Genomic DNA, 27,480 nt, shown 5'->3' with positions numbered 1-27,480 from the left:
CACTAACTACAAACTAAATTGCCAGCTAATTGTGAGAAGATCAAGAGGTTGAAAAACTTAAAAAGAACTATTTAGGAATATTTACATACTTTTTTTATCACTGCATTGAGGGTTTCACTTTGGCACCATACGATTCAATAAAAATACTCGCAAGACAATAAATTAGCAGTATCAAAAGTGAAACTTCAAAAGTGAATGTATAGAAAGACTACTAAGGAGTCATTAGCAATCTTTGATGTTCAACTAAATATGAAAACCTGGCGACAGTCCGTAAGTAAATTGATTTTCTTGGCTTCTTGTTACACTTGCCAATCTTTGTCGTTTATCTGTCAATATGAAATCATCGATATCATGATCCATCATTTCAGAATCGCCACGTTTTCGAGAGGAAGTTGTAGCAGAATTAACATTGCTAGACGGAGATATGGGATCAACTGTGTCATTCATATTCTCAACTTCACTTGCTTGATATACTAAATAAATTGGAGTAATACGCTGACCCGAACTGAAATTAGAAAGAAAAGAGAACATTTTGTAAGTAATTCATAGGGATAGACTGCAGTAAGAAAAGAATATTAATTTTTAAAAAAGTAAAAGCGTGTTTAGTTCGTTTGTGCCGAACTTTGGATACCCTCCGCCGAGGATATAATAATCATCCAATTTTATTATAACTCCACTACCATATCCATAGTTATATCTAAGTCTTGATCAGTAACAGTTTCAGCGAAATCAGGCAATAAATCCGCTTTTTGTGGACATAAGACCCTAAATTGGAAGATCACTTTATATAATAGCTATATGTATATAGTCTGATCTGATTCATATTTGGGTCGGATGTCGGGAGGCCTGAAACTACTCACTGTATCAAATTTCAGCGTAATCGGGTAATAAATGCAGCTTTTATGGGCCTTAGACCCTTAACCCACAGATCGGTCTATATGACAGCTATATCTAAAAATAGTCTGATCTGATCCATATTTGGGTCCGATGTTAAGAGGAATAAAACAACTCTCTGTTTCAAATTTCATCGAAATCGGGTAATAAATGCTGCTTTTATGGGCCCAAACCCATTATCGGCAGATCGGTCCATACAGCAGATATATCTAAATATAGTGCCATCTGAACCATATTTGGGTCTGATGTTAGGAGGCTTAGAACAATCCAAGGTTTCAAATTTCAGCGAAATCGGGTAATAAATGCAGCTTTTATGGGCCTTAGACCCTTAAATGGCAGATCGGTCTAGATGGCAGCTATATCTAAATATAGTCCGATAGGTGCCATATTTAGGTTAGATGTTGGGATGCCTAAAGATACTCACTATTTCAAATTTCAGCGAAATCGGGTAATAAATGCACCTTCTATGGGCCTTTGACCCTTAACCCGCATATCGGTCTATATGGCAGCTATATCTAAAAATAGTCTGATCTAATCCATATTTGGGTCTGATATTAAGAGGCATAAAACAACTCTCTGTTCCAAATTTCAGCGAAATCGGGCAATAAATGCGGCTTTTATGGGCCTTAGACCCATTATCGGCAGATCGGTCTATACAGCAGATATATCTAAATATAGTCCCATATTTGGGTCTGATGTTAGGAGGCTTAGAACAACCCACTGTTTCAAATTTCAGCGAAATCGGGTAATAAATGCAGCTTTTATGGGCCTTAGACCCTTAACCGACAGATCGATCTATATAGCAGCTATATCTAAATATAATCTGATCTGAACCATAATTGGGTCGGATAATGCGAGCTTTAAAACAATTCACTGTTTTAAATTTCAGCGAAATCGGGTAATAAATACAGCTTTTATGGGCCTTAGACCCTTAACTGGCAGATCGGTCTATATGGCAGCTATATATAAAAATAGTCGGATCTGAACGATATTTGGGTGTGATGTCGGAAAGCTTAAAACAATCCACTATTTAAAATGTCAACGAAATCGGGTAATAAACAAAGCTTTTATGGGTTTCAGACCTTTTATCGGCAGATAGGTCTATATAGCAGCTATTTCCAAATATGATCCGATTTGGCGCGTTCGTCTGCTGGTTCCTCTTCTAACATCGCCAAAGAACAAGTTCTCGAAACCTATTTCGGCTAATCTGGAGAGTAACAACGCCATGGAAGGCTGTTGTTGTAGTAGCAGTCGGTTTGTTTTTTATCAATTCGTCTGCTGGTTCTCTTAAATATCCAGAACTAGAACTCTGAGACTAAGTTCTCTACATCGAGAAGGTCTGGCTGGGTAGTTTAATAGGTCATGAAAGGTAATCAAACGTACTTTGAAATCAATAAATATACCAAGGACATTTGACGAAGGATCGACTCATACAGTCATGATATTCAGTGTTCTTTTAATCCCGCAATCCAAACTGGTATAGGTATGTACCTTCCTAGTAGCACTTCCCAAATCTTGCCATCATTATCCTTTCGAATACTTTTGGAAGCAGTAGAGGGTTGGGGTGGGAATCTGAAGGACTAACACTCGGGCACATTTCCTAGTACGGCATCGGTAAAAAAAAGCCAATTACCATGAGATTAACCTCACAATCAATATGCCAACATGTCATGGGCGGACATGCCAAAGTTTAAAGGCGTTTTATGATTATGTTTATATATATAAACATTCTTTAGCATGTTTACTTACACTTTTAATAGATACGGATCAAATGGAAAGAATGTGTCTAATGTTTCTTCGGGCGTAGCAGTCTCATTTGCATACACTGTGGCTAGTTTGCGACGTGCATTACGTTCCAAAATTGCATGACAATATGCTAGTTGATAGGCTCTGGTAACACCAGCAAAAGCTGTTGCCACAGCCGGCAAACATACTCGCAGTGGATTAAAATTACAGGTAACTAAAGCGGACAAATGTAATGATTGTAAAAATAATAAACCTGAAAAAAAGTTTAAATTTATTAAAAATTTATAGAAAGTAATATGCACTTCCATTCTTACTTCTCTTATCAACTGTTAAATCTCGTGAACGAAATGCTATCACATAAAATATAGCTTGGCATACTGTAAAGAAAACTAAATTTGCTTTCAAGGAACCATTTGAACGATATTGATCACAATCACGTATATATTTATGAGCCCAAGCACATAATTCCTTAAGATAATATTTAAGAGTACTGCAAACAAAATTTTTTAAATTTAGTTTAGAACACATAAGTATGTCTTTGATGAACCTACATGATGCTAACGAATTTCGATCTTGCCAAAAAACTGGCCATATACCCCACTGCGGCTTGCCTTATAACTGCAGAACAATTGGGATTTTTAATTTTATCCCATAACGAGGCTAAGAACGTCTCACTTAAGCATTGCTAAAATAAAGTAGGAAAATATATTAAAAAACGCTTGAAAAGGAATAACATTTTCTTTTCAAAATTACCTTTAAACTGCAAAAGTAAAAGACTATAAATTGAGCATGATGAGTATTGTGTATGGGCAGTATAACATTATCAAAGGCTTTTATAAGCATTCGCAGAAACTTCAAAGATTCAAGGGTTTTTTGTTGGCTCTCTGCATCGCTGTTTTGTAATGGTTGAGGATTTTTGCTATCCAAGAAATTAAATAGTTTCACCATGCATATATCCAAGGTATGGGCTATTGGATGATTCATTGGTTTGTCTAAGTAGGCTTCTTTAAATAAAGAATTGTTTATTAAAAAAATAAAAAATCACGAAGATGATAAGTCTATACGTTACATACTTTTTTTACAGTCATCCATTTCAAACATTTCAAGTTCTTCTTTGTTCTCATCTTCGTCATCATCATCCTCATCGTCACTTTCCAGTTCTTCTATAGCTGTTCGTGGGGCATGTACATCCAAAATAATCAAACTTTTAAGATAACAACATATTAATTAAACACAAACGCACACAAACAAGGGTTTAAGCAAACTCACTTTTGCATTAGAAGTTGCATTATGTTTTCTTCAAATATAGGCTTGTATTCCAACAATTGTAGCATATTGTGCACATAACCCACAACAATGTGCGTTGATTTCTTATAATATGGAAATGAATGTTCGATTGCATCTAAAGTGGCATCGAAAGCCATTGGAATTGCATTGAGTATGCAATCCAGTAGATGATGAATTGCCTGCAATGCATCTTCCAATTCAGCAGTGGGAGTGCCATTCTGCCATAGGCTTATGTCATTTTCATGGGGTATCCAAAGCGCAATTAAATGATTTATGCCAAATGATAAATATTTATTATGTGCCACCAATATGTCCAGGCAAAATCTAATATATGCCTTACGTGCCTCAGGAGATCTATAAGCCCAGGTTTGGGATAGTAGGGCCTCAACTAGAGTTGTAAACTTTGGGCTCAATTGATTGGCAATGGAACGAGCATCATTCAAAATTATGATAAATTCATTGTCCTGGAAAGGTTATAAAATAATTAAAAGAAAATTTTAAACAAATAGCATGTTTTTTGTAATGAATCTGCCACAATCCCCCCACGATCGCAAATTTATATCCGGGGGTATACAAAATGCACCCTTTCTGTGGGGATTTCTTTTTTTTTTGTAGAGACTTCAAAATGTATATACATACTTACATCCAAAGTATTTTCACTTAGATATCCAACAAATTCACTCATTGGCTGAAAATTTTGCCTTTCCTCCACCGCTTTGACTGCTTCCAAAAGACCCTTCTGTTTGGGCATTTCGAAGCGCACCTTATTGATTACTGCCGCTTTGGCTTTTTCCCTTTCGGAAGTTGAGTAGCTCTTCAATATCGAAGACAGTGACGTTTTACCACTGATAACCGACATGCTCGAATTGAAGGCCATTTTGGCGTTCCGTTATCCGGGAAGCTTTATTGTGAGATATAAGAGAGCTTTGTTTATATTATGCAAATAAATAACAAACGTATTTCACAAAATGTGTTAAATGCAACTTCCACAAAACTTTGAAATGTGTCAAAATACGTAATGGGCTTTCTATGACCCCCTCGTAAGTGGCGAATTGCGCAGTGATGTGAGGTTAATCAAACTCCCTTACATAAAATTGCTCAATTTTCACATACGTTGAAAACTATTGCAATAATTTTGCTCGTTCACAGATACTTTAAATTCTTGTGAGCCTTTTGTAAATGCTTTGATTTAATTATTTTATAGGCAAATGTTTATTTTTCGTTATTTTGTAAACGTGTGATTTTACTTTGCTCGCGCACGTTTTCATTTTTCTACGAGAATTGTCATTTTTTGACAAGCATTCCATTAACATTCAAAAGTATGTGATAGCACGTCTAAAATAACGGAATCAAACCTAAACCGAAACGTATAGCACACACGTTAACATGAAAGTTAAAATTGTGGCGTACAAAGTATATTATGGTAGTACTCTGTTCCATGACATAATTACCAGGTTGTGTACCGTAAACAGCTGAGTACAATTTTTTCTAGAGAAAATGCACTAGTTGTCAACAAGTTTTGGTTGTGTGTGTGTAATATAGTTAAGAACTATAACACAGAAACAACGAAAAATGGCGCGTACTAGTAACATACACAAAATCAGAGTTGCGCAAATACTGATTTTGACAGATAGTGCACTCAACATTTTGTTGTTGGGCAACTACCACTACCTGTAAATGAATATATCTTGCTGTGTTCGTTCTTCAATTGAACAACTTTAAATCTCATAACATCATTTAAGGCTCTCGTCAGTTAATTCTATAAAATGAAAACTGATGATTGCACCATTAAAACCAACTTAAGAGCTACCTTAAGATTTGTGAATACGGGTAAAAAAAATTAAACTAGGCCGGCTACATGATTTGAGGAGTACACTATCTATCAACGAGTTTTCATAACTTTCGGTTGTTTGTGTGCATTATAGTTAAAAGTCATAACACACAGGCGACGAAAAATGGCGCTGACTAGTAATATGCCCAAAAACAGGTTTGTACCAAACCCTGATTTTGACAGAGTGTCCTCGGTTTTTTGTTGTTATTGTTGTTGTGTTCTATCTTTCGTCAGCTTGATTCTGTTGAGTGTCAAGACACAGGAACTCTGCGACTAAGATGGGGTGCGTCAACAGGGATCTGGGTCTGAGTCGAGTGGGTCTGGCTGGGCAGTAAAACAGGTGACGTGTATCGTGCGTTCCCTGGTTACAATCGAGACATACATCTTGCACGTCGGCATCAATCCTTGCTCTGTAGGAGTTGAGGAGGCTGCATCTGCCGGAACGTAATTGAGCCGGAACAACTGGGGTTTGCCGGGGGAGGTAAATTTCTTCATGTGCAATGGGAGGCGGCCGTTCTCCAAGGACTACATTCACCCGGTAGCCATTTACCGTATCTGCATGAATGTTGTCTAGACCTGCTTGATATGCCGCTTGATCTAGAGGTTCCCTCTTGTAGCGCTGAACCTCACGTTCTAGATCTACCGTAAGGCTTCTGGGCGGTGGATATCTATCCACAAGATGATGATTTGGATTGTCTCTGCGATAAAAGCCCAAAAGGTATTGCTTAGGCAGCATGTATTTAAGTCTTCACATTGGTAGGATCTTTGTCTCCTGATGGAGGTGGTCCACATGAGAGCTGAGGAGACAGCCCGTCGCAGTTCGGAGGGCGGCATTCTGACAGATCTGAATATTATTTCACTGCGTGTCATAAAGTTGACGAGACCACACTGCGCTGCATAACTTACCACAGACCGGCCAATTGCTTTGTACTTGGTCAACAAGGTTTCTTTGTCTGCAAGTGCTGCCAGCAAGTGACTTGAGGACCTTGTTTCTACTTTTGACTTTATCACAAGTTCCTGTGGCATTTGGGGAGAATGTGTAAGAGCTGTCATTTTGGGACACTTGATGGTCGGAATCATTTCTCCATCGACCATCATAGTCAGCTCAATATTCACCTCATGCGTATTTGTAGTAAACAATGTGACTGGCAGATATCTTTAGATTTCTTGCAGCGAAATATGAGGCAAGTTCGTTGAGGTAGACGATCAACATATCGCAGATGTCAACAATGGGTGGCGGGTGGTGCTTCGTCTTCTTATCTCTAAATATCACAAATGACTGGCAACCACACAGTTCACTGAAGCGGCGATTAGTATACTCACAGAAGCCAGCCCAATCGACCTTCTTCTGATTGATAAACATCCGGCTCAGAGGTTATGAAGTCGAATGGCCGGTTGATGGTGTTATGGGGAGTAGGTCTGACCCCAAAGAAATGACGGCTTGCCAGGATACGTCACTCAGGAGATCAGGGCATGCAATGGAAATGTCTGGCGGGATGCTGCACCTCCTCGTAATCCTAGTGGCGGCATCCCCATTCACCGTGCAAAACGTGAAGCTTACAATCTGCTATGCCACGATGCTCGTTACCTAGGGGAGAATGCCATGATGTGTGATGCGCATTAAAATCCCCTATAACCAGATGATTATGGCCAGATAGTAGCCCACTTATATCGGGGTTCTAAGCTTGGCCATTCATCGAGACACAGCTACCAACCGGCGGTATGTACACGTTGTATAGCTCTATCTCGGCATTACCGTACCTGACTGCTATCCCCATGCATTCCATGTAGGTGTCACTAGCGCCAGGCGCAGGCGAGATGGATCTATATTGCACGGAATGGTGTATCACGAAGGCCAATCCGGTTTCGTGTTCTGTTTTTTGTTTTTACCCAACTACTCCTACCTGTAAATGAATTTATCTTGTATATACTTATGGTACAATTGTGCATCCTGGTGTACACTAAACTAGGTACCAAATTATAGTCGATTTGCAGCTGTCGAAATCGATGGCCGAATTTTTCTTGCCTTCAATTGATTTAAGGTGTCGACCTAAGCAAATTTATACTCGACAAAATCCATAACCCAACAACAACGAAATCGTCTATACACAACTATGGAATGGTGACATTGACATCCCAGTTTTTATTTCCATTATCATATGAAGCAGCCACAAGATTAAGAGATTTATCATTATAATCATTTAAGTTATACACTTAAGCAATAAAAATGCGTAAAAGGAAGCCAAATGTGGAAAACCCTTAAGGTGGAGTTGCATACTATGAGTGTGCATTGAAAATGGAGCGCTGCAAACAAATCCCGCAAAAAATAAACTATTATTAACTTTGACGCCTAAAAACGCCATTTCACGTATGGCAACACAAACTGGCGCTCGAGTTCAATCGCCAAAGTTTAAAATTGTTTAACTTTTGCGCGTTGACAAATCGAGAACATAGTACCAAACTTAGGTGTCGACCTGCTACGTCACGCAGTAAATAACATCCTACTTTACGTAGTCTAATGCACAGCAACTTTCCATCTCTGGTTCACATGTTTTTATTGTTTTGAAACCAGCTTCTTTTTACCCCGTGCGTGGCGACCATTTTTAATGCTAGAAAATGTCCTTATTTGTGCTTGATACCTTGGGAAATCAGGACTTGTTAAAGACAGAAGCATTTACCGCGCCAAAATTCAATATCAAACAACACAAGGTCATCGATGAAAGTACTAAGAAATCCAATCTAAGCAAATTTACAGATGAACTCAAAACTGAAGATGATAAGGTCCAAGATGACCAACAAGAATATGATTTCTTTGGTAATTTGATAACATTTATTGAGATGAAATGATACTAACATTTATTTTTATTTAATTAGGACTGCCACCTCCAAGCGTGGACATATCCGACATTATCGCTAACACTTTGTCGGCAAGTCGAAGAAAAGAGTCCAAAGTGGAACAGGAGATGGATCAAGTCATTTTAAAATCTGATGAAGCTTCACGCAATAAATCTGAGAAGAAACCAAAGCTTAAACGTATGATAGATTTGGACCATTCAGATTTTAATGAGTTTACGGGCAAAAGAGATGAGTCTCAAATATTCAAAACAGACATACAAAAAGAATTGGTCAAAACGGAAATGGTACCCAATTTGGAGCAGCTTAAAGAATTGCCAAGTGTAACTCAGAAAAGGCAGCGGGTTCTAAACAGAGTACGTCTTTATATACATATCCTTTAAGATCTTAAGAATTTATGTAATCTGATGACATATTCGACATCATAATCCTTTTTGAAAACGAAAAGGTTTTTAGTGCATGAGCAACATTGTTTGAGGCGCTTATACATCACAGACTCCCTTAAGTATATGCAGAATCACGAACATGGGTTTCAACCGTTGTAATCTTAGTAGCTGTTGTTAAAGTTTTAAACAGTTGCTGTAAGGCCAGCGGTATATTAAAGACTATAGCACTATTGTAGACTATTGTTTATTAATAGAAACAAATGAACAATTTATTTTGGTGCTAACAAAACTACAAGTATGAAACTTTGATTTGCTTATACATTCTATTAACGATGCATAACGTTTAGATGTTGCTAATGCCAATATTGATGACATCTTTAGTAATCTGAAAACCATATGAACGAACTCTTCATTTTCTTATTTTTTGAAGTAGACTAATAACATCCTCTTATCTTTCAACATTCTCAAAAGATTGAACGTTCAAAAACTAAAGGCAAGAAATGGTTTAACATGCCCGCCACTGAATTGACAGAAGAAGCAGAAAATGATTTGAAAATTCTGCAAATGCGTTCTGTGCTGGATCCTAAACATTTTTACAAGAAGAATGACTTGAAGGTCTTGCCAAAATACTTCCAGGTACATAAATATCGGTGAACAACAAATTTTGCACATTACAACACATAGGATTTTATGCTTTCAGATCGGTACGGTGCAACACTCAGCCCTGGACTTTTATAGTGAACGCCATGAGCGCAAAAACAAGAAACATACTTTGGTGGATGAATTGTTGGCCGACACTGAAGCACAAAAGTACATTAAACGTAAGAATAAGGAAATTGTTATGATGAAACAGAAATACGCTCAACGTAAGGCCATGAAAAAGATGAAGAAACTTAAGAAAAATAAATAATTACATTTGTTTATAATTTTTTATCTGTATTTCTTTTTGATGAATCTATATCTTTAAGAATTTCGAGGGCTAAGGCCCGAAAACTCTTTGCGTATTCACCATCTTTGTATTTGAGCACCATTGGTATGCCTGAATCACAGCATTCGGTTATGTTTCCATCCAGAGGAATGGAAGTTAATATTTTCGTATTCATTTCCTTGACATAACGCTGGGTGGTGTTTTTAAAAATTTCCATTTTATGTTGACAGTTTCCGCATATGGCATGGCCCATGTTTTCAGCCAAGCCAAATATGGGAACACCAAAAGTTCTATACATTTGTGCACCTCTAAGTGTAACTTCTAGAGATGCTGTTTGAGGAGTGCTTACTAAAAGTACTCCTGTAATTGGAACATTTTGTGTCAAGGATAGATGTACATCGCCGGTTCCCGGTGGCGTATCGACTATCAAAACGTCTAAAGGCCCCCATACTGCTCCTTTCAAAAGTCGCTGTAAAGCTGACATGACTAAAGGACCCCTCCAAATGATGGCATCACCTTCTTGTGTCAGCATGCCCATGGATAAACATTTGACGCCATAATTAACTGGTGGTATTATGCGGTTTTTATCATCTACCAAGGGTTCTTCGTGCACATTCATCATAAGGGGTATCGATGGTCCAAATATATCGGCATCTAGTAGTCCTACACGTTTACCCAACGAAGCTAGCGACACTGACAAGTTGACTGCAACTGTCGATTTCCCCACACCTCCTTTACCAGATGCTACCACAACTATGTTATCCACTCCAGGCAATGGTTGCCGCTTTGGTAAACCCCTAGCCATTAAAGCTTCCTGATGGGGTGTAACTCTTGAAGAAATCAAGCGCTATTTTATTTACACATTTATTAAAATATTACATGTGTATTTAATTCAAAATAGCAACTTACTTTTGTCATTGCATATGTTATGTATTGCCTTGTTAACATTTTAATGAAAATTTATGTGATAAATAAAAGTTTACGAATAACGAATTATTTAATTTTATCAAGACTTCAATCATTGCAACGTAACATAACATGCCGCAACATGTATATTGCAATGTGTCGTATTAAGAAGAGTTTACATGGCACATCATGATCGTACGTGTTGATTACAGCTTTTGCCTAAAACGGTACATCGATTTTTTTTTTGATTTTATTTAATTTTTCATGCTTTGCTTCTCATTTCTTAACCTTATTTGTCACAGAACGTGTTTTACAATATCTGTCAATTAATGATTACACATTTCTTTGTAAACGGTAATCGATAGACGTCATTCATCGAAAAAAATCAAATAATTTTGATTTTTCAGTCATGACTGATGGTTATGTGTACATGTGACGAATACACATTTGTTTTCAGCAATACTCTTACAATGATCATACATCAGATGTGCCATGTAAACTCAGCATTAAAGAAATAATATATCGGCTGTAATCTCTTGTCACTAATTGAAGGCCTTTTTAAGGCGTTTTTCGTGATATTTTTCGCCGATTACTTTTTTGAGACAATAGATTTGAAAGCAAAAGAACTTACTTTTTTTCAGTAGGACATTCACTTATTACTTAAGGCAAAATTTTAATGAATTTGTTATTTTTGTAATGTTTCAAAAAAGTAATCACGAAAAAGGAGTTTCAACGGTGAAAAACGAACAAATTACCAGCCATTAGATGGCGCATCATGATCGTACTTATCGTATGTACGTGTGATTACAGCTTTTGCCAAAAACGATACATAAATTGTTTCTTTCTCTGATTTTATTTAATTTTTCATACTTTACTTCTTATTTTATAACTATATTTGGCAGAACCAGGATTCACTACGGTTAGGTCACTTGCGCAAACATAAAGTAAACAGGCTCCATAAATATAATTAAGGATGTCAAATCTGCGTATTGAAAATGTCAACAAATAGAAGAAACCCTAAACAATTAATGGATGTAAAAAGAGGACAAGTTTACATCCTCATTGTGAAGTACTGCCAAAAATTAGAAAATTGTATGTCGGTTGATCGCTTGCCTTAACCTTATTCAGTGAATCCTGGTGTAGTTCACACAATATAAACCATGACTAATTACCAGGTTATGTACCGTTAACAGCTGAATAAAATTTTTTCTCGCGAAGAACACTATCTGTCAACGAATTTTGGTTGTGTGTGTATTATGGTTAAGAACCATACACAAACAATGAAAAATGGCGCAAACTAGTAGCATAACAAAATCAGAGTGGCACTAATCACTGATTTTGACAGATAGTGCACTCAATATTTTGTTGTTGGACAACTGCCACTACCTGTAAATTAATATATCTTGATATAAACCGAACTTATTTTAATTTCTTTTTTACATGCACGCATGAGTACACACAAGTGTTACGAGTGGTATGTAACTCCACCTTTATTTTCACCGATGCATTAATAAAGATCATGCTTTAAATACCATGTCATGGCGAAACAATTAAAGGTGGTCTCATACAACAATCACAAATCATATGGGGCAATCTGCCATCTTGCCATCAAGCTGATCGACGTTTTGCCAACACACACAAAGAAATTTGTGTGCGTGTGTGTATACGTGTGCGTACATGAGCAGATAATATGCGAAAAAGAAGAGGACAACAACGAGAATGCAAACAAAAATATGACATCTTAATACCGTCAAAAGGCTCGTACTATATTCGTTTTTCACAGTTGAAGCACAAAGTTTTTACGGTTACTTTTTTGAAACACTACAAAAATCTCAATGAAAGCATATTAGTTTTATGAAGATTTTTTCATAAGTAATGTGCAAATGTCCTACTTAATGAAATCAAAAGTTTTTTGCTTCAAAATCTATTATCTAAAACAAGTAAAAAATGTCGCGAAAAACGGACATAGTGCCAGCCATAACCTGTCCGGCTGTTAACAGCTGTTCGCGTGAGACCACCTTTTTAAATCCGCCTTGAACCATGTATTTTTTATAATCGGTAATCGATTAATGTCCGTCATGCGTTTGAATTTAAGCCACACACACCGCCGAATTTGCAAACCTGACAATGACGTTTATCATATACCGTTATAAGTTTGAAGTTTTTTTTTGTTATGAATTTGATGAAAGGACGCCGCGAACACGTTTTTATAAGCTTCATTTTATATCGGGAAATATAAAATGATTTACAACTGAAAAAAACTCAAAAATAACATTTCGTCAAATATTCGACTCTGTCAAAGAAGTTTTTATTTTTCAATTGTTTCTCCTACAACAACAGAAAAATGTATTCTGCAGTCAAACCTTTATCAAAATATCTACAATTTAAAACTGTGCGAATTTATGACTCGGTCTTTACATTGCACTCGAAATGTACAGTGGTGATATTGCTCACATGTTCATTCCTGCTTTCGGCTAAACAATATTTTGGCGATCCAATAACATGTATGGGCGATGAAAAGAATATGGATTATGTTAACTCCTTTTGCTGGGCAATGGGAACCTATATTTTAAATTATTTTGATATAGGAGATAAGTTAGCACGCTTACATAATAGCAGTGACAGTAATAAAAAGTCGGAAGCATTGGCAATAGCAGAAGGTAAGTTACATATAACTATGTATATTTTCATTGAGGAAGTACGTACCTAATATTCTAAAATTTTAGTTAACGCTTAAAAAAAGTCGACTTTAAGATGTTGATCTTGTGGTAAGAGAACAGAAAGATACGTTGGATTTTTTAGTGATTGGTTTTGCTAGATTTCGGAGTTTGTAATATTTTTTAAGGTTAGGTTGGAGTACCAATTGAAGCAAATGGCTACCCTAGGCAGCTACCATTTTGGTAGCATTAAGCACGCAGATTTCTTGGTTCCTCATAACCTTAGCTTTAATTGACGAAGACAGAACATTTGTTCCACTAGCCGAGCTCAAAATGGATTTCTAAGCTCCTTTTTCAATCTTCTTCCTTTGATCTTGCCGTTGGAGTTTTGGCCCTCCACATCATTTGAAGTTAAACATTGTGGTACATGATTACCTTCAAATGATTTTTTGCTGGACTTCCTCATTCATTCGGACAACATAACCTAGCCAAACCAATTGCTGTATTTTGATACGTTTAGTATGCTTACGTCATCTTCGTTGTTGCTACCATATTTTTATGTAGATGTAGCGATCCTAGTCAAGCTTCACAGGTGCGCAAGTTTGTACCGAGCCATAGGACCGCTCACCACGGAAATGTTATGGTCATTACTTATTTATACGCCAAAAAACCCTTGTCATGCCGATTACGAATTTTATACTACCTCGTGTTCTTTCACAAGTACCTGTGTTTCGGAACCATAACCAAACATTGGATATATTTTTCTTCGTTTTGTATAAAAACTGATATCATTCGTATCGTTCGCGGCGGTACCGAGGTAGATTAACGTGTGTACAGGGCTTTCCGAGAGTTAGGTTAGGTTGAAAAGAGGGTGCGGATATTAATCGCCCCATGCCACTATGGACATACACCTAAGCCAGTAATCGGCTTGTTGTGCGCTTTAAATACTAAAAAGTAACATCGAAAAAGAAAAACTAATTTAGGAAATCCGTGCTACTTACAAATCCTTATTTCCCATACCACACCCCTAAGTTGGTTTATGTCTGGTATTGTGTCCACTTAAGTACCGGTGATTGTTAGCCGCAAAAGCCGGATATGACAAAGGAAATGCTCAAACGCCTCATCATCTTCCCCACTGGCTATCACTTGTCGCACCGAATTTGCATAAGTGATCTCTTGTCTGCCTTTCTTTCAGTAATAGCCTCGTCTTTCTTACCATCCGGACCTCGTGAGAGTTGATAATATACACTTTGTCTTATCTTCATCTACTGTCAGACTCAGTATCACTGACTCTCCACCATTTCAAAGGCATTTGAAAGTACCTTTGAACGTAGAGGGCTGTCTAAAGCGGATTTGTAGTCGTTGGACTGATTTGAGTGTTGCATGTATTTTCCTGGATTTAGCTCATTGTGAATATATGGAGAAAGGAGTGCTATTCCTCTGCTGTTGTTGTAGCGGTGTGTTATACAACAGGCTGCTGTGGGTTTGCATATTCCTCTGTAGTTGGCATATACGGTCTTGCCTCGTTTCTTGGCAAAGTATGCGTTCTTCTAGGGAGATCCCGCAGGCGAGCTGATACTTATACCTTATCAGCGTGTTGCCTCCTTATCAGCGTGTTGCCTCCTCCGGCAATCTATCGGCTCCTGCTGTCTTATTGTTTTTCAGTCGGGTCACTGCTACTTGGAATGGGCAACATATGTTTTATACGACCATCAGCGATTGTTTTTTCCAGATTCCAGATGCTACGAAAAATGTTCTTTGCATATCCTAATCACATCGTCTGTCCCAAATCCCATGGCAGCCGGTTGTACGTACCGGATTGACCCGAGGAATTCTCTCATCGGCAAGGACTGCCGCCTCAGTGTACAACACACTGCTACAACAACAATAACTGTCTGTACCGGCACGGTTCAACTGTGGGCACCACACGGGCTGGAAAATAGAGGTCCGATCTTTGTGGTGTTTAATGCTTTCATGGGAAGCTTAGATGCGAGCTACCGGGCGCGTCCACAGTTTGCGGATAGTGAAATGCGGAGTAGCTGCAATGGCAGACGCGGCCAATCAGCGGTTTCGAGCGGAGAGTCTCAGTGAGAGGCCGGCTCTTGCACAAATACTGAGTGTCTACGATGCTCGACATGACAAGGCAAGTTATTGGCGCCTTTCAATAACCAATGGCCACGATGTTCCCACGGCGATCGGTTCTTTGGACCGAAACAAGCTTGCTCACCTTCAGGAGCTTGACGCGGATCGCCACCTCCATAAGAAAATGTGGCTACAACAACACCGTCTGTATTTTAAACAGATTTTTTATTGTCTCTGCAAGGGGATGTTTGATACTTTGCTAAAATTTACGATTTTAATCTGACGCCTGTACATAACAATTCGTTTTCACTTACGTCTTGTTTATGTCCTCTTCTCCTTCTGAGGAATAGACGATAGTCCTCTCCTTTTCTCTATACTTTTCCTTCGCCTGACTATTGTGTACTGTTTGCACGGTTCCTCTGTATGCCGCATTTATGACTTTATTCTTAGTAGCATTTCGACACTCTTGGTCGTACCATGGATTTCTTGGGGGAGGATTTTGACACCTAAGTAAGAATTGGGGGCTAGTGGGGCATGCCGTTGCCATAAACGAATTATGCCTTTATGCGGATTGGGGCTTGTGTCTTATCTACCTCTTTGGAGAGAAGTTTTACATGGCATAGTACCAAATGTTGTCAGCATTAGGAGGGGAAAATCACCGCTGAAAATTTTTTTCTGATGGTCTCGCCGGGATTCGAACACAGGCGTTCGGCGCCATAGGCGGACATGCTAACATCTGCGCTACCGTGGCCTCCGGAGTTTGGCTGATCATGGTTCTTAATACGTTTGCGGGGTTAATCAACGTTAGGTTGGTCCGTTTTTATCCTTCTTCGTTTTCTCAGAGTAATTAAATTTCTTTGGAAACCGCATTGTCTAGAACAGATGTATCAGTCATTGTGTCCGTCATGACAGGTCACTGTCTAATCGGAAAACATGCTGACAGGCTGAAGATAACCAACAACAAATTTTGCAAAAGCTGTGAGGACATCGAAGAAGAAGAGACTAAAGAACACCTTCTGTGTGTGTGTAGAAGGAGTTCCAATTTAGGTTCCAATTTCTTTGATTTATTTCTTTTATTTATTTAGGTATAATATCTTTCAATCTTTTTTATTTGCGTTGCAGGTGTTGGACCGGAATATGGCTATAAAACCGAACGAGTGTATTTGCGCTACTATCAATGGGTTATCCTGACATTTCTTTTGCAATCATTCATCTTTTATTTTCCCTCATATCTGTGGAAGCTTTGGGAAGGCCACAGATTAAACGAATTATGCTCAGAATTAGGTATGTTGAAATAACTTTATTTGCCGAAATACATATCGACGGCTTCAATAATTTTGTATACCTTTTTTACATTTACCTATATAGGAAATGCAATACTATCAGAGGAAACCATTGCATCAAAGAAAAAAATGCTGCTTAAGTACTTTAGCTCCGACAACAAAGATATACACTTTTGTTACACCTCCCGTTATATCTTATGTGAAACGCTTAACGCTGCCATTAGCATACTAAATATTTTGTTCTTGGATCTCTTTCTCAATGGATTTTGGCAAAAGTATAGCTTGGCTATGGCAGCATTGCCGCACTATGATTGGGATCTTTGGAATACTATGACATCGCAAGTTTTTCCAAAAATTTCAAAATGCCACATGTTTAAATTTGGACCCTCTGGATCAGCTAATTCCCTAGATATTCTTTGTATGCTGCCATTGAACATATTGAATGAAAAGTTATTTGCATTTCTATATGTCTGGTTCCTGGCCATGTGTATTTTGTCAGTTATTAATTTAATATATCGCTACGTCATGGTTTTTAATTCATCATTCCGTTTGCATTTGTTGCATTGCCGAGCACGTTTCGTCCCTAGATCCTGTATAAGAAGCGCCACTATTGACTTAACCTTTGGCGATTGGTTTGTTCTATACAAAGTTAGTCGAAATATAAATCCTGTAATATTTGGGGAACTAATGCAAGATCTCTTTGAAAAAAATAATCTCACGAAACCCATAGGTTTCAATATGTGAAAAGGACCATTCCAAGAATAAAAACAAAACAAATATGTGAACAGGAATTTTTCAAGAAATATTTGTTGATTTTTTTTTTGTAAAAAATTGAATTATTACATTAATTTTTTTTTTTTTTTGATATTGATGTTTAACATAACTATTATTTCTAGATATAAGCTATAAGATACGCAAAATTTCGTATCACTTATTGTTCCTTAAACGTAATTGGAAGACTAATAATATGTATCTATAACATGATTTTTTACTTTATCTAATATAAAACGAATTAAACAATATAAGTCATGTTCTAAAAGCATTTCAAGTGCCTTATAGAAATTGCAAAAAGTCTTGTTTATTTTTTCAATTTTCAAATGTGCATTTTTGATTTCTGTCCTATTTTTTATACGAAAATCATGAATACCAAATAAAAAGTTTTTTTTTTAATAGATCTGTTTTACTGCAACATATTCAAGTGTGCACTATATGGGGATGAAAGGGCTTTCTATTCGAAGATGCTCTTGCATCACCTAACGTGTCTCGACCTCACATGGTCTATGCTAGAGCTTTCAGTGCCGATTGAATGCATAGTCCTAAAATCTGGACCCACATGTGTATGCATAAGTTACAGGGGAAGCTGAGATAACTTCAGCCAAAAAAAGTCTTAATTCGTCAACAAGGAAGGATTCTATGATACGAAGAATCATGCCCAGATACATGGTCCCCGGCGATAAATAGTACCAGCTGTCCTTCTGGGATTTATGTTAATGCTATTCCTTAGCATCGTATCAACCATCAATAAGGGTCCTCAAATGTGCAGGTTATTCAGCAGGGAGTTGCGCTCAGAAAGATGACTCATACAAATTTGCGGTAGGCGAGCAGTTCACAACCAGGAATGGTTTTGCCCAATACCCTCCCAATAGTATTCTATTAAATTATTTCGAAATCCGACGGACTCTATTCTTCGCAAGAACACAAAAGTCAAAAAACAACAACAAAGACAACGGCATTGAAGCAGACCAAGGTGGATTTAAAAAGGTGGTCTCACGCCGTTAACAGTTGGTCAGGTTTTCATTTACACAGAGAGCCCCATCACTTAATAAAAACGACTTGTTAGCTCTAGATTAGATTCGAGCGTTCATCACAGACGGACATGCTAACCTGGTGCTCAATTCTCTTTCTATGAATACACAAGCCGTTCTGATTCCTGTTTTGGGTAAACACAAAAACAAAAAGACAATTCCATAACACAACTGCGTAACGTATGCAACTAATTCAGCTCAACTTATTGGCAGACTAGAAAAACGATAGTATAAAGCTCGAAATCGTTATCGAATTTCCATCACATCACTAGGTAATGTGATTTTTTTTGTGCAAAAACGAGATAAATTTTTTCCAGCGTTAATATTTAATAAAATTTAAGAAATTGAAGCGAAATTACGAATACCAATCGATCTATAAGTAAATGTGATCCATGAGTTAATTCTAGTTTTTGTGTTATTTAATCAAATGAAAGAGATAACGAAAAAATTTTAAGGAAACGAATAAAATAATTCTCCGATTCGCAACATAAAGAAAAAGAAAGACGAAAAATAAGGTGCGTATAAGGAGAAGAAAATACAGTAAAGAAGACAAGGAAGAAAAAGAAAGATAAATTCATAGTGAAGAAAAGAAAAACCCAAAGTTATGTGAAATGAAATAAATGCAATTAAATTCAATTAAAGTTGAGTTAATTTATTGGAATTAATAAAATATGCACAAGCAGCAGTAGCAGTAACGACAACAACAAAAGCTACTTACTACCAGAACATATAGTTACAACAAGAACAACACATACAAACGAGTGAGTGAATGACAAAGGCACGGAGGAGGAATTTTTTTTTTTTTTTTTTTGGACTTTCAGAAAGAATGGCGGAGACAAGTCTCACATATGCCAGGTTATATCCAGGAGCAGCCGTCCACACTGCCAAACTTAAACGATATCACAAAGTGATGTAGGTGCTAGATCCTCCAAAAAGCTCGTATTAATTCCAATTATATGCTCCTTTTTCGTCAAGAAGTGTTGAAAGTGGTTGAGTCTATCGTCAAGATTGTTGTACGTCGAGGGTGCTTATGCTATTAATCGAGAAGATGCAATAGAAAAAAATTAGCATCTAAATATCACATTCGCCCAAGAGGGCATATATCACAGATCCATTAAACTACTGCAAGTAAAGTGGTAAGGTGAGTGTACAATGAGATGGTGGTATGGACAAAAAAAGCATCAAATAAAGAAGCGAAACATGTAACAGCATACATGAAGCGATCAGATTCATTCATCAAACATCAATTTTGGCTTCTTGGATGAAGCACAATAAACATTTATATTCAGGTACTTGTTTACACTCAAGCAGGTCCTTGAGATTGGTATATTTACTAAAAATACTAAAACGAGATCGCAGTGAGCGATATTTAGGGCACTCAAAAATCATGTGCCCCACAGATTCCCGACAGCCACATTTGTCACAAAAGCATGACAAACCGGGGTTAAATCTATGCAAATAGGTTTTATCATAGGTGTGTCCTGTAAACATTCTATTAAGTATCTTTTTCTCCGCAGGTTCCAAGTCAGCCCCTAGGAACCAGGGACGGGAGGGAATATCAGGAAACAGCTCAAAGAACTTTCTGCCTTTTTCAGTAGATTTCAAACGATAGTCACGATTCCAAATATCATATATCTCATCCTTTATACGCCTTAACCCTTCCTCGAGGGTGTAATCAAAATTAACAGGGGCACCAAAATCTGCTGCATACTTAGCCAGCCAGTCAGCAGTCTCATTGATTTTAATACCAACGTGGGCAGGTGTCCATACAATATGGCATTTGTTGATATTAGAGAAATTCAGCTTCCGAAAAATTCCAGCAACAAGGTGATTCTTCGTACGAGGGGCACTCAGCAGTTTGCAGGCATTTAGACTATCCGTAAAGACAACAAATTCACAGCAGCCATCCTCCACCGCAATCTCAACTGCCTTAAACAGCGCTATTAACTCAGAGAAGAGGCTTGACGTCTTCCCCTGAATTCTAAACAGGAACCGCTGATCCCGCGTGGCATTAAAAACGGCGCATCCAGCACTCCCAGCTTTCACCGATGCATCCGTGGCAAACACAACAAAACCATCATCTTTATACTCCGCTATCTCTTTGCAATACATTTTCTGAAAAATCTCTTTAGCAACATTGGCTCTGTCTCCACAAACAATCGAAGACCGCACCGTCAGACTGACAGGCCTGCACTCTTCCTCTACAACGGAAATCACATCAAAAATCTCATGAAACATGTGATAAACATGACTATAGCTGGAGCGTACATACGGGTTTTCCGCAACCATTGCGTATAAATCTGGGTTCATAGATTTCACTCTTAATAACTCCCTAGCCGTCAGCCACAAACTGCGCTCCGCGGCAGGCATCTCATTTGCAAGGGCATAGATAACATGAATTGGCGTAGAGGGCGTCACTCCCAAACATCTTCTCAGAGTGGCATTTTGAGTTGTCATAATCTTCTTATTTATACTCATCGGAGTATGGGCTGCAGTAGCCCTCGCATACTCCAGCTTCGATCTTATCAGAGAACGATATAGATTAAGAGCTACGGCCGGATCCAGACCTCCCTTAACAGGTGTCAGAAATTTAAAAACATTTTTTCTTGACTCAACTTCCTTGGCAATTCGCGTGTAGTGGTCTTTAACGGATAACGATGCAGTTATCGTCCTTCCTAGATACTTAAGGGTCTTGACTTGTTGAATCACAGCTCCATTAACAGACAGGCTCACCTTCTTCCTGCTGCCCTTCGCCAGGTACATAATCTGGGATTTATCCGCCTGAAAGGAAAGATTTAATTCTTTGCATAGATCATAAAAGGCTTGCACCTTCGTCTGAAGCTTCTTCTCCGCTTCATTAAAGTCTTTATCAAACACCATTATCAAGAAATCATCCGCATACTGGTAAACCAAGCTAGACCGATCTTCTATTTCGTGTAGGTTCTTCGTGTAAACATTAAATAGCAGCGGGGATAAACAGCTCCCTTGCGGCAGACCATCGACAACAGTGGTTGTGCTTTTGCCAAGACACAAAATCCTATTTGACAAAAAATTGCGTATCCACGCTATATAATGCATCTCCAAACCACAACCAACCAAAATCTTGCTCAGTACCTCAATCTTGACACAGTTATAAGCATTAGCGATGTCTAGGGCCACAATCATAACTTTAAAACCATTCGCCTTAAGAACCGCAGTACGGTGCAATAAATCATTAACACAGGATGAGGTAGACCTCCCACTCCTGTATGCAAAGCATCGCTCAGGCAAGAAACCCATAGCCTCCAGAAAGCAAGCAACCTTATCCTTAACCATAAGATTAATCATTTTCAGGAAGACAGCTATTAAAGAGATTGGTCTGAAATTCCTATAATCCTTCAAATCTTTGCCCGGCTTAGGCACCGGCACAATCTTGATCCTTCTCCAGCCATCTCTGATTAGATTATTCGCAAAGCAATTATTAAGGGCAGTAAACAGCACGCTCTTAGAGATATCCGGAAGTGCTTTGATCATGTCATACGTAATGCCGTCACAGCCACCAGCCGACGCCTTTCTTTTGCCATTCAGCACTCTCTCAAAATCCTCATATTCAAACTTTACAGCCCTAGGGCACACCAGATCCATTACAGCTACATCATCATCACACGGCACTTGTTCCTTGAGAAATTTCAAATATGCCTCATTATTTTCAGCATTCCACGAGCTGGTAGCACCGATCTTGCGCCTCCCAACCACATTTTTAACGAAATTCCAAGCCTGTTTCGTTCCCGGGTCAGCATTCAGACCAGCCAGGTTAGCCTTAAAACTTTCTCTCTTTGCATTTGATACTGCCAACTTCCACTCTTTCCTAGCAGTGCTCGCCGCTTCAATATTCTCCAGCGTAGGATATCTTTGACATTTCTTAAAGGCAGCTTTTTGAGATCTAAATAAGACATCCAAGTTCTTCTGCCACCAGAACTTGGGAACCCTGTTATCTTTAATCTTGAAAGTAGCACAATTTATTTCATTCAAAAAGGACTTTTCAATCTCATCCATATCAGGCCCAAAAGAAGTTCGACTTAAGGCGTCCGCCAGCAAATTCTTCGCTACAAACTTGCCATAGGAAATCCTATCCGACTTGATTGTAATCTCAATAGGAAAGTGATGGCTTCCACCAATTAAAAAGGATAAAGTGCTCCATTCCATCTCCGACGCACCATTAGCAAAACAAAGGTCTAAAACAGTACCATTATCATCAGCCAAGGATCTCTTGTAGGTATGTGCACCATTATTAAAGCAAATAAAGCCAGCATTGTCAGTTAGCTGCTGCAGGATCCGACCTTTAGGCATGGTGACACTGTCACCCCAAGCCAGGCATCTCGCATTAAAGTCACCAAGCAATACAACATCATTCAAAGTCTCCAGGTAGTTCAAAAGAGTCGACATCTCAAGCTCGAAAGCAGGAACCGATATAGACGGAGGACAATAAACAGCACAAAAGACAAAGTTCTTCTTCAAGTTCAGAGTTTTGACAATCACAATATCCAAGTCAGTAACAAAGTCTAAAGTTTTAAAACTAATATATTTTCTTAGGCCAATGGCCACGCCTCCGTAGCCATCACCACGTTTCTTTTCCGCCAGGTTAAAGTTAAAAATTTTATTATTCTTGTTAACGTCATCATGAGAAAAAGTCTCACATAAGCAGCAAATATCAAAACCATCCTTGTTTAGCAAATATTCTAATGTAGCTTTGTTCTTCTTCAGCGATTGCACATTATACTGTAATATTTTGATTGTCATTGTTACTGGCCGTAGAAATCAACTGAACATCATTACTAATTCCAACTTTATTAACACGCTCTGAAAAATGCCTGACAGCCACCAGGCCCGCATCACTGCCCACTTGCGTAAAATGATCCCGCATAAATTTCAGCAGCTCTTGCATGATCTTCTCCAGCTCACTCACCCTGCTGTAGCCAGGGTACTGGTATACTGGCTGAGAGGGAGACACCTCATCAAACATTCTCGGATGTATCTGCGCGCCCTGCGCCACAACCACCTCCTTACGCGCATTAGAAACCTTCTTCGCAACCGCATTATACGCCCACGGCGTCAAAATCCTGTTAGACTCTCTGACTCTATCTCTAACATTTCTTCCTCCCCCTTGCATCTGCGGGAAATCCTCATTGTCCATCAGCTCCTCAAATCTATTAGTTCTTACTTGTCCAAACGAATCCAAAACCTCCGACCTCGACATCTTGTTCTCAGCCATCAACTTGTTGATCCTTGTCTCTTTCTGCCAAACTTGGCACACATCTCTGTTAGACGCCAGATGGCCAGTCTTCCTACAGAGCACACACCTGATGATCTCACAGTCTCCTCCGCATTGATCGCCCTCTACGCCACATTTCAGACATCTTCTGCTGGACTTACAGCCCATCTCCAAATGCCCAAGCCTTCCACACTTCCTGCATTGCCTTACACTCGGATAGAACGTATGCACCATTGTCCTCGTATAATTCACCTTCACATCTCTTGGGAGTGCACCCCCGCTAAAACCAACCTTCACCGACCCAGTAGGAATCATCCTTGTTCTATCATCCAAATCTCTTCTAGTGAACCTCTGTACAGACATCAATTTAAGAGGGGAATCCTCTATTGCTAAGCATCTTCTTACATCAGCAGCAATTTCGTCCTCAGTAATCGACAGAGGTACATCCCTGAGCACACCAAAAGTTTCCACAAAATTACGTGGAATGAACGCCTTCAAATTCCTCTCAGCCAATCTCTTGTTACTAACAAACTTGTTGGCTGCCACCGCAGTAAAGAACTTTATCTTATACATTGTACGCCCCACATCCTTAATCTCATCAATGCCATCACTAGCAGAAATAATATCTTTAATTTTCTCGTACAGATATAAACCATTTCTTCTTCTCGTATTTCTAATTTCATCAGACTTTGATGTATCGACAAGGACAGCAAAGTCACCAACATGCCCCTCATTATAAGTAATTATCACATTCTCCTCTGTTCTTCTTCTCTTATTCTGCATATCATCTTCCCCCTCCCGTCCTCTAGATACCCCGTTACCTGTTTTAGCGGCATCCTTCCTTCTACTTCCAGTCGCAGCACTCACACCAGCACACATCTCACCACTCATACCACTAGCAACATTGCTTTCCAATATCTTGTCGCAGCTCGCACCAACACTTCCAATACTCCCAACGGTACATTCAATAGCAGCACCCTCAGCAATCATTTCACTTGCACACGCTTCATCCATATTTTCCTCAAGCATTCTCCTATTGACATCATACAATTTCTCCTTAGTCTTAATCGACTTGAAATTATCAGACACCACATGCGCCAAAATGAGCGGCTTAGCCGCCATGGCGCTTTCTTTCTTCTTCACTCCCAACGACAGCTTCCTGGATTCACACCACTCCAGCAGAAGCCTCCACCAACAGCCACACCACAGACCAAATTCCTCCAAAAGCCACTCAGCACCACACGCTTAGCAAAATCACGCTTCCAGAACAAAAGATACCAGCACGAAAAAAGTACAAACGTGTGTGTATGTAAGTGTGTATATGTGGTTGAAACAGTAATATTCGCAAAGACCAAAGAAAACGATGTACACTCACTGACAGCCAAATACGTAATGTTGGCTGGCTGGGGCCCATCAAGTAGTGTTCAGGTCAAATCGAAACATGACGAGACATAACAAGACCAGGGAATCAAAAAAATTGCATCCACATAATACATGGACAGTGACAGAAAAGTTTTTTTTAGACACACGTACATATGTATATATTTTTTTAAAATTCTATCTACAACCTTTTGTTAAATTTTTTTAATTTGTTGAAAATATTCTGCGTTGAACCTAATTGTTTTCCACTTTTTAGCTACGTCTATTATATTTGCGAGAGCAGCGAAAGCAGTATATTAAGTCAACCACAGCCCCCACTGACCTGAAGGAATATGCATACCATCAGCAAACAATGACGAAACATCAGTCGCCAGCAGCATGCAACAATAACATAACGTCATCGTTTTGCAAGCGCATTCCATCCAAAGCATTGTTATAAACAACAAAAACAAAGATAGAAGAAGGGTGGCTCAACGTAGTGTTGGGGTAGTGTACGACCTACGGTGTTTATTTGCTGGTGGTGTCATTTTTTAGCTCAAGTTTTTTTTTATTGTTATTATTGTGGTGCTCGTATTCCCTCCCATCCTTCCGTCTGAATTCCACGATTGGAGGGATAACTTAAGTCAAACACATTGTCGTCGTCATCATTGTTAGAAGAAGAAGACGATTCAACATCTTCAGCATCATGTTGTTGCTTAGATTTGTTGCCTTGGCCGACGTCTGGTCAGTAGTAGTGGTATTATTAACAAAAAATTTGCACATGCATATATACACTCATATTTATGACATACTATCTACTTCTCTAAGAACTTTCTTTTGCTATATATTTTGTTATAGAAGTACATGTACATATGAAGGATTTAGTATGAGATTTCCATATTGAAAAAATTAAAATTGCTAAACTTGTTATGTGTTATCAGAATCTATGATTCCATGACTGAATTAAGAAGTAAACTTCTCCCACCACTTCGGCCTTTTGGGCTTCTTTTAGAATTTCTAGCCTTAAAAATCTTTCTACAGGTTAGTTTGGGTTAGTTGGACAAGTTAGCACTATGTCACTATGGACATACCGCAAAGACAGAAATCGCTATGCGCTTCCAAAAGCATGCTTTAGCGTGCTGCAAAAATATTCCCTAAGCCTGGTATCGTATCCTTGGGTCAAATCTGGTATCGTATCGATAGTTGAGCACTGGCATTGGAGATAGACCAACGTCTTGTAGTCTTCTTCAAATGTTCTGCACACTTGTCGTACCTAAACATCCATTTAGGAAGAGGAATGATAAGGTTAGGATAAAGGACACGCGCATAGCAACTGAATTTGCCAATCGCTTCATCCGGAAACCTCAGATTCATAGTATTATTCCCAGAAAAAAACGAAATAGGAGAGAAGAGAGACCGAAAGGAGTCCCACCGACTAGAGGGCCGTCCCGCCCTCTCAGCCATCCCAGATCCTTGCAGAATTCCAGAATGACTCAAGGATCGAATGACTGTGGAGAGCTCAGTGAAAAGGATAAGTGTCAATCCTACGGAAGAAATTCCCGTCATTGCGGAGCACTTACGAGGATCCCCACCTCCACATGAAAATATGGCTACAATAACAACAATAACACTGGCGCAGGGCAAAAGGGATACTTCTCTCATGTCAATGTGTGCAGTCCGACTAAAGTTTTTGGGCCGAGTCTCAAAAGCTTAGCTGCGAGCTACAGGGCGCCTCCACAGGTTGCGGATAGTGGAATGCTCCATACGGAGTAGCTGCAACAGCAATCGCGGACACTCAGCGGTATCAAGCGAAGAGTCTCAGTGAGAGGTCGGGCGGCACCTGCTCTTGCACAAATACTGAGTGCCTATGATGCTCGATATGACAAAGCAAGTTATTGGCGACTGTAAATAACCAATGGCCAACCTGTTCCCACGGCAATCGGTCCTTTGGACCGGAACGAGCTTGCTCATGTACAGGAGCATGACGAGGATCGCCACCTCCACATGCAAATATGTTTACAATAACAACAAAAACTTGGTAGACAAGTTTTTAGTTGACAGTATACCTAACAAATACCGCCAGCATTGTGACGGAGTAACAATCGCTGAAAACTTTTTTTTACAATCTCGCAGGGATTTGAAAATATGCGTCAGACGTCATAGGCGGACATGCTCATATGTGCACTACGATGGTCTCCACCAGACTATAAAT

At 38.9% G+C, this 27,480-nt stretch overlaps 5 protein-coding genes and 1 non-coding gene across 13 annotated transcripts in view; 4 read left to right on the top strand and 2 right to left on the bottom strand.

Moving 5' to 3' along the window:
* Positions 1-7: 7 nt before the first annotated feature.
* LOC106084401 (RNA polymerase I-specific transcription initiation factor RRN3) lies at positions 8-5,224 on the bottom strand. Of its 2 annotated transcripts, none has more exons than XM_013248066.2 (9): positions 5,016-5,224; positions 4,571-4,828; positions 3,910-4,391; positions 3,714-3,844; positions 3,394-3,641; positions 3,192-3,325; positions 2,955-3,130; positions 2,644-2,893; positions 8-505 (listed from the first exon to the last, which is right to left on the bottom strand). In XM_013248066.2, the coding sequence occupies exons 2-9, from the start codon at positions 4,802-4,804 to the stop codon at positions 244-246; spliced, it is 1,917 nt and encodes a 638-aa protein (XP_013103520.2). In that variant the 5' UTR covers positions 4,805-4,828; positions 5,016-5,224; the 3' UTR covers positions 8-243. The 2 variants fall into 2 exon arrangements, with proteins under 2 accessions (XP_013103520.2, XP_013103518.2); XM_013248064.2 differs by having other exon boundaries at positions 9-505; positions 3,394-3,644.
* Positions 5,225-8,302: 3,078 nt separating this feature from the next.
* Positions 8,303-9,923, top strand: LOC106084379 (deoxynucleotidyltransferase terminal-interacting protein 2). The gene is made up of 4 exons (XM_013248014.2): positions 8,303-8,573; positions 8,633-8,967; positions 9,469-9,633; positions 9,698-9,923. The coding sequence occupies exons 1-4, from the start codon at positions 8,375-8,377 to the stop codon at positions 9,905-9,907; spliced, it is 909 nt and encodes a 302-aa protein (XP_013103468.2). The 5' UTR covers positions 8,303-8,374; the 3' UTR covers positions 9,908-9,923.
* On the top strand, positions 9,080-9,391 carry LOC131996472 (small nucleolar RNA U85). The gene has a single exon (XR_009397893.1). It is a non-coding gene; the product is annotated as a small nucleolar RNA U85 (small nucleolar RNA).
* On the bottom strand, positions 9,908-10,926 carry LOC106084380 (iron-sulfur protein NUBPL). Of its 2 annotated transcripts, none has more exons than XM_013248015.2 (2): positions 10,835-10,926; positions 9,908-10,772 (listed from the first exon to the last, which is right to left on the bottom strand). In XM_013248015.2, the coding sequence occupies exons 1-2, from the start codon at positions 10,871-10,873 to the stop codon at positions 9,918-9,920; spliced, it is 894 nt and encodes a 297-aa protein (XP_013103469.2). In that variant the 5' UTR covers positions 10,874-10,926; the 3' UTR covers positions 9,908-9,917. The 2 variants fall into 2 exon arrangements, with proteins under 2 accessions (XP_013103469.2, XP_013103470.2); XM_013248016.2 differs by having other exon boundaries at positions 9,908-10,755; positions 10,835-10,923.
* Positions 10,927-12,998: 2,072 nt separating this feature from the next.
* On the top strand, positions 12,999-17,884 carry LOC106084386 (innexin inx5). The gene is made up of 3 exons (XM_013248023.2): positions 12,999-13,491; positions 16,693-16,854; positions 16,939-17,884. Exons 1-3 carry the CDS (start codon positions 13,176-13,178, stop codon positions 17,595-17,597), a joined length of 1,137 nt encoding a protein of 378 aa, XP_013103477.1. The 5' UTR covers positions 12,999-13,175; the 3' UTR covers positions 17,598-17,884.
* Positions 17,885-18,948: 1,064 nt separating this feature from the next.
* LOC106084394 (sarcolemmal membrane-associated protein) overlaps positions 18,949-27,480 on the top strand; it is a 32,295-nt gene continuing 23,763 nt past the window's right edge. For 2 of the 6 annotated variants that reach the window (XM_013248049.2, XM_013248048.2), the window contains exons 1-2: positions 18,949-19,173; positions 25,546-26,012. The gene's annotated coding sequence lies outside the window, so the exon portion shown is untranslated. Of the gene's footprint in view, positions 19,174-19,273; positions 19,420-25,545; positions 26,013-27,480 lie in introns of those variants that run through there. The other 4 variants (XM_013248046.2, XM_013248047.2, XM_013248053.2 and 1 more) reach the window with 2 other exon arrangements.

Source organism: Stomoxys calcitrans, chromosome 3 (genome assembly GCF_963082655.1).
Source record: "Stomoxys calcitrans chromosome 3, idStoCalc2.1, whole genome shotgun sequence".
In the NCBI taxonomy this organism is placed as follows: domain Eukaryota; kingdom Metazoa; phylum Arthropoda; class Insecta; order Diptera; family Muscidae; genus Stomoxys; species Stomoxys calcitrans.
The sequence above is the reverse complement of the archived record's forward strand: the minus strand, read 5'-3'. Positions and strand labels throughout refer to the sequence as shown.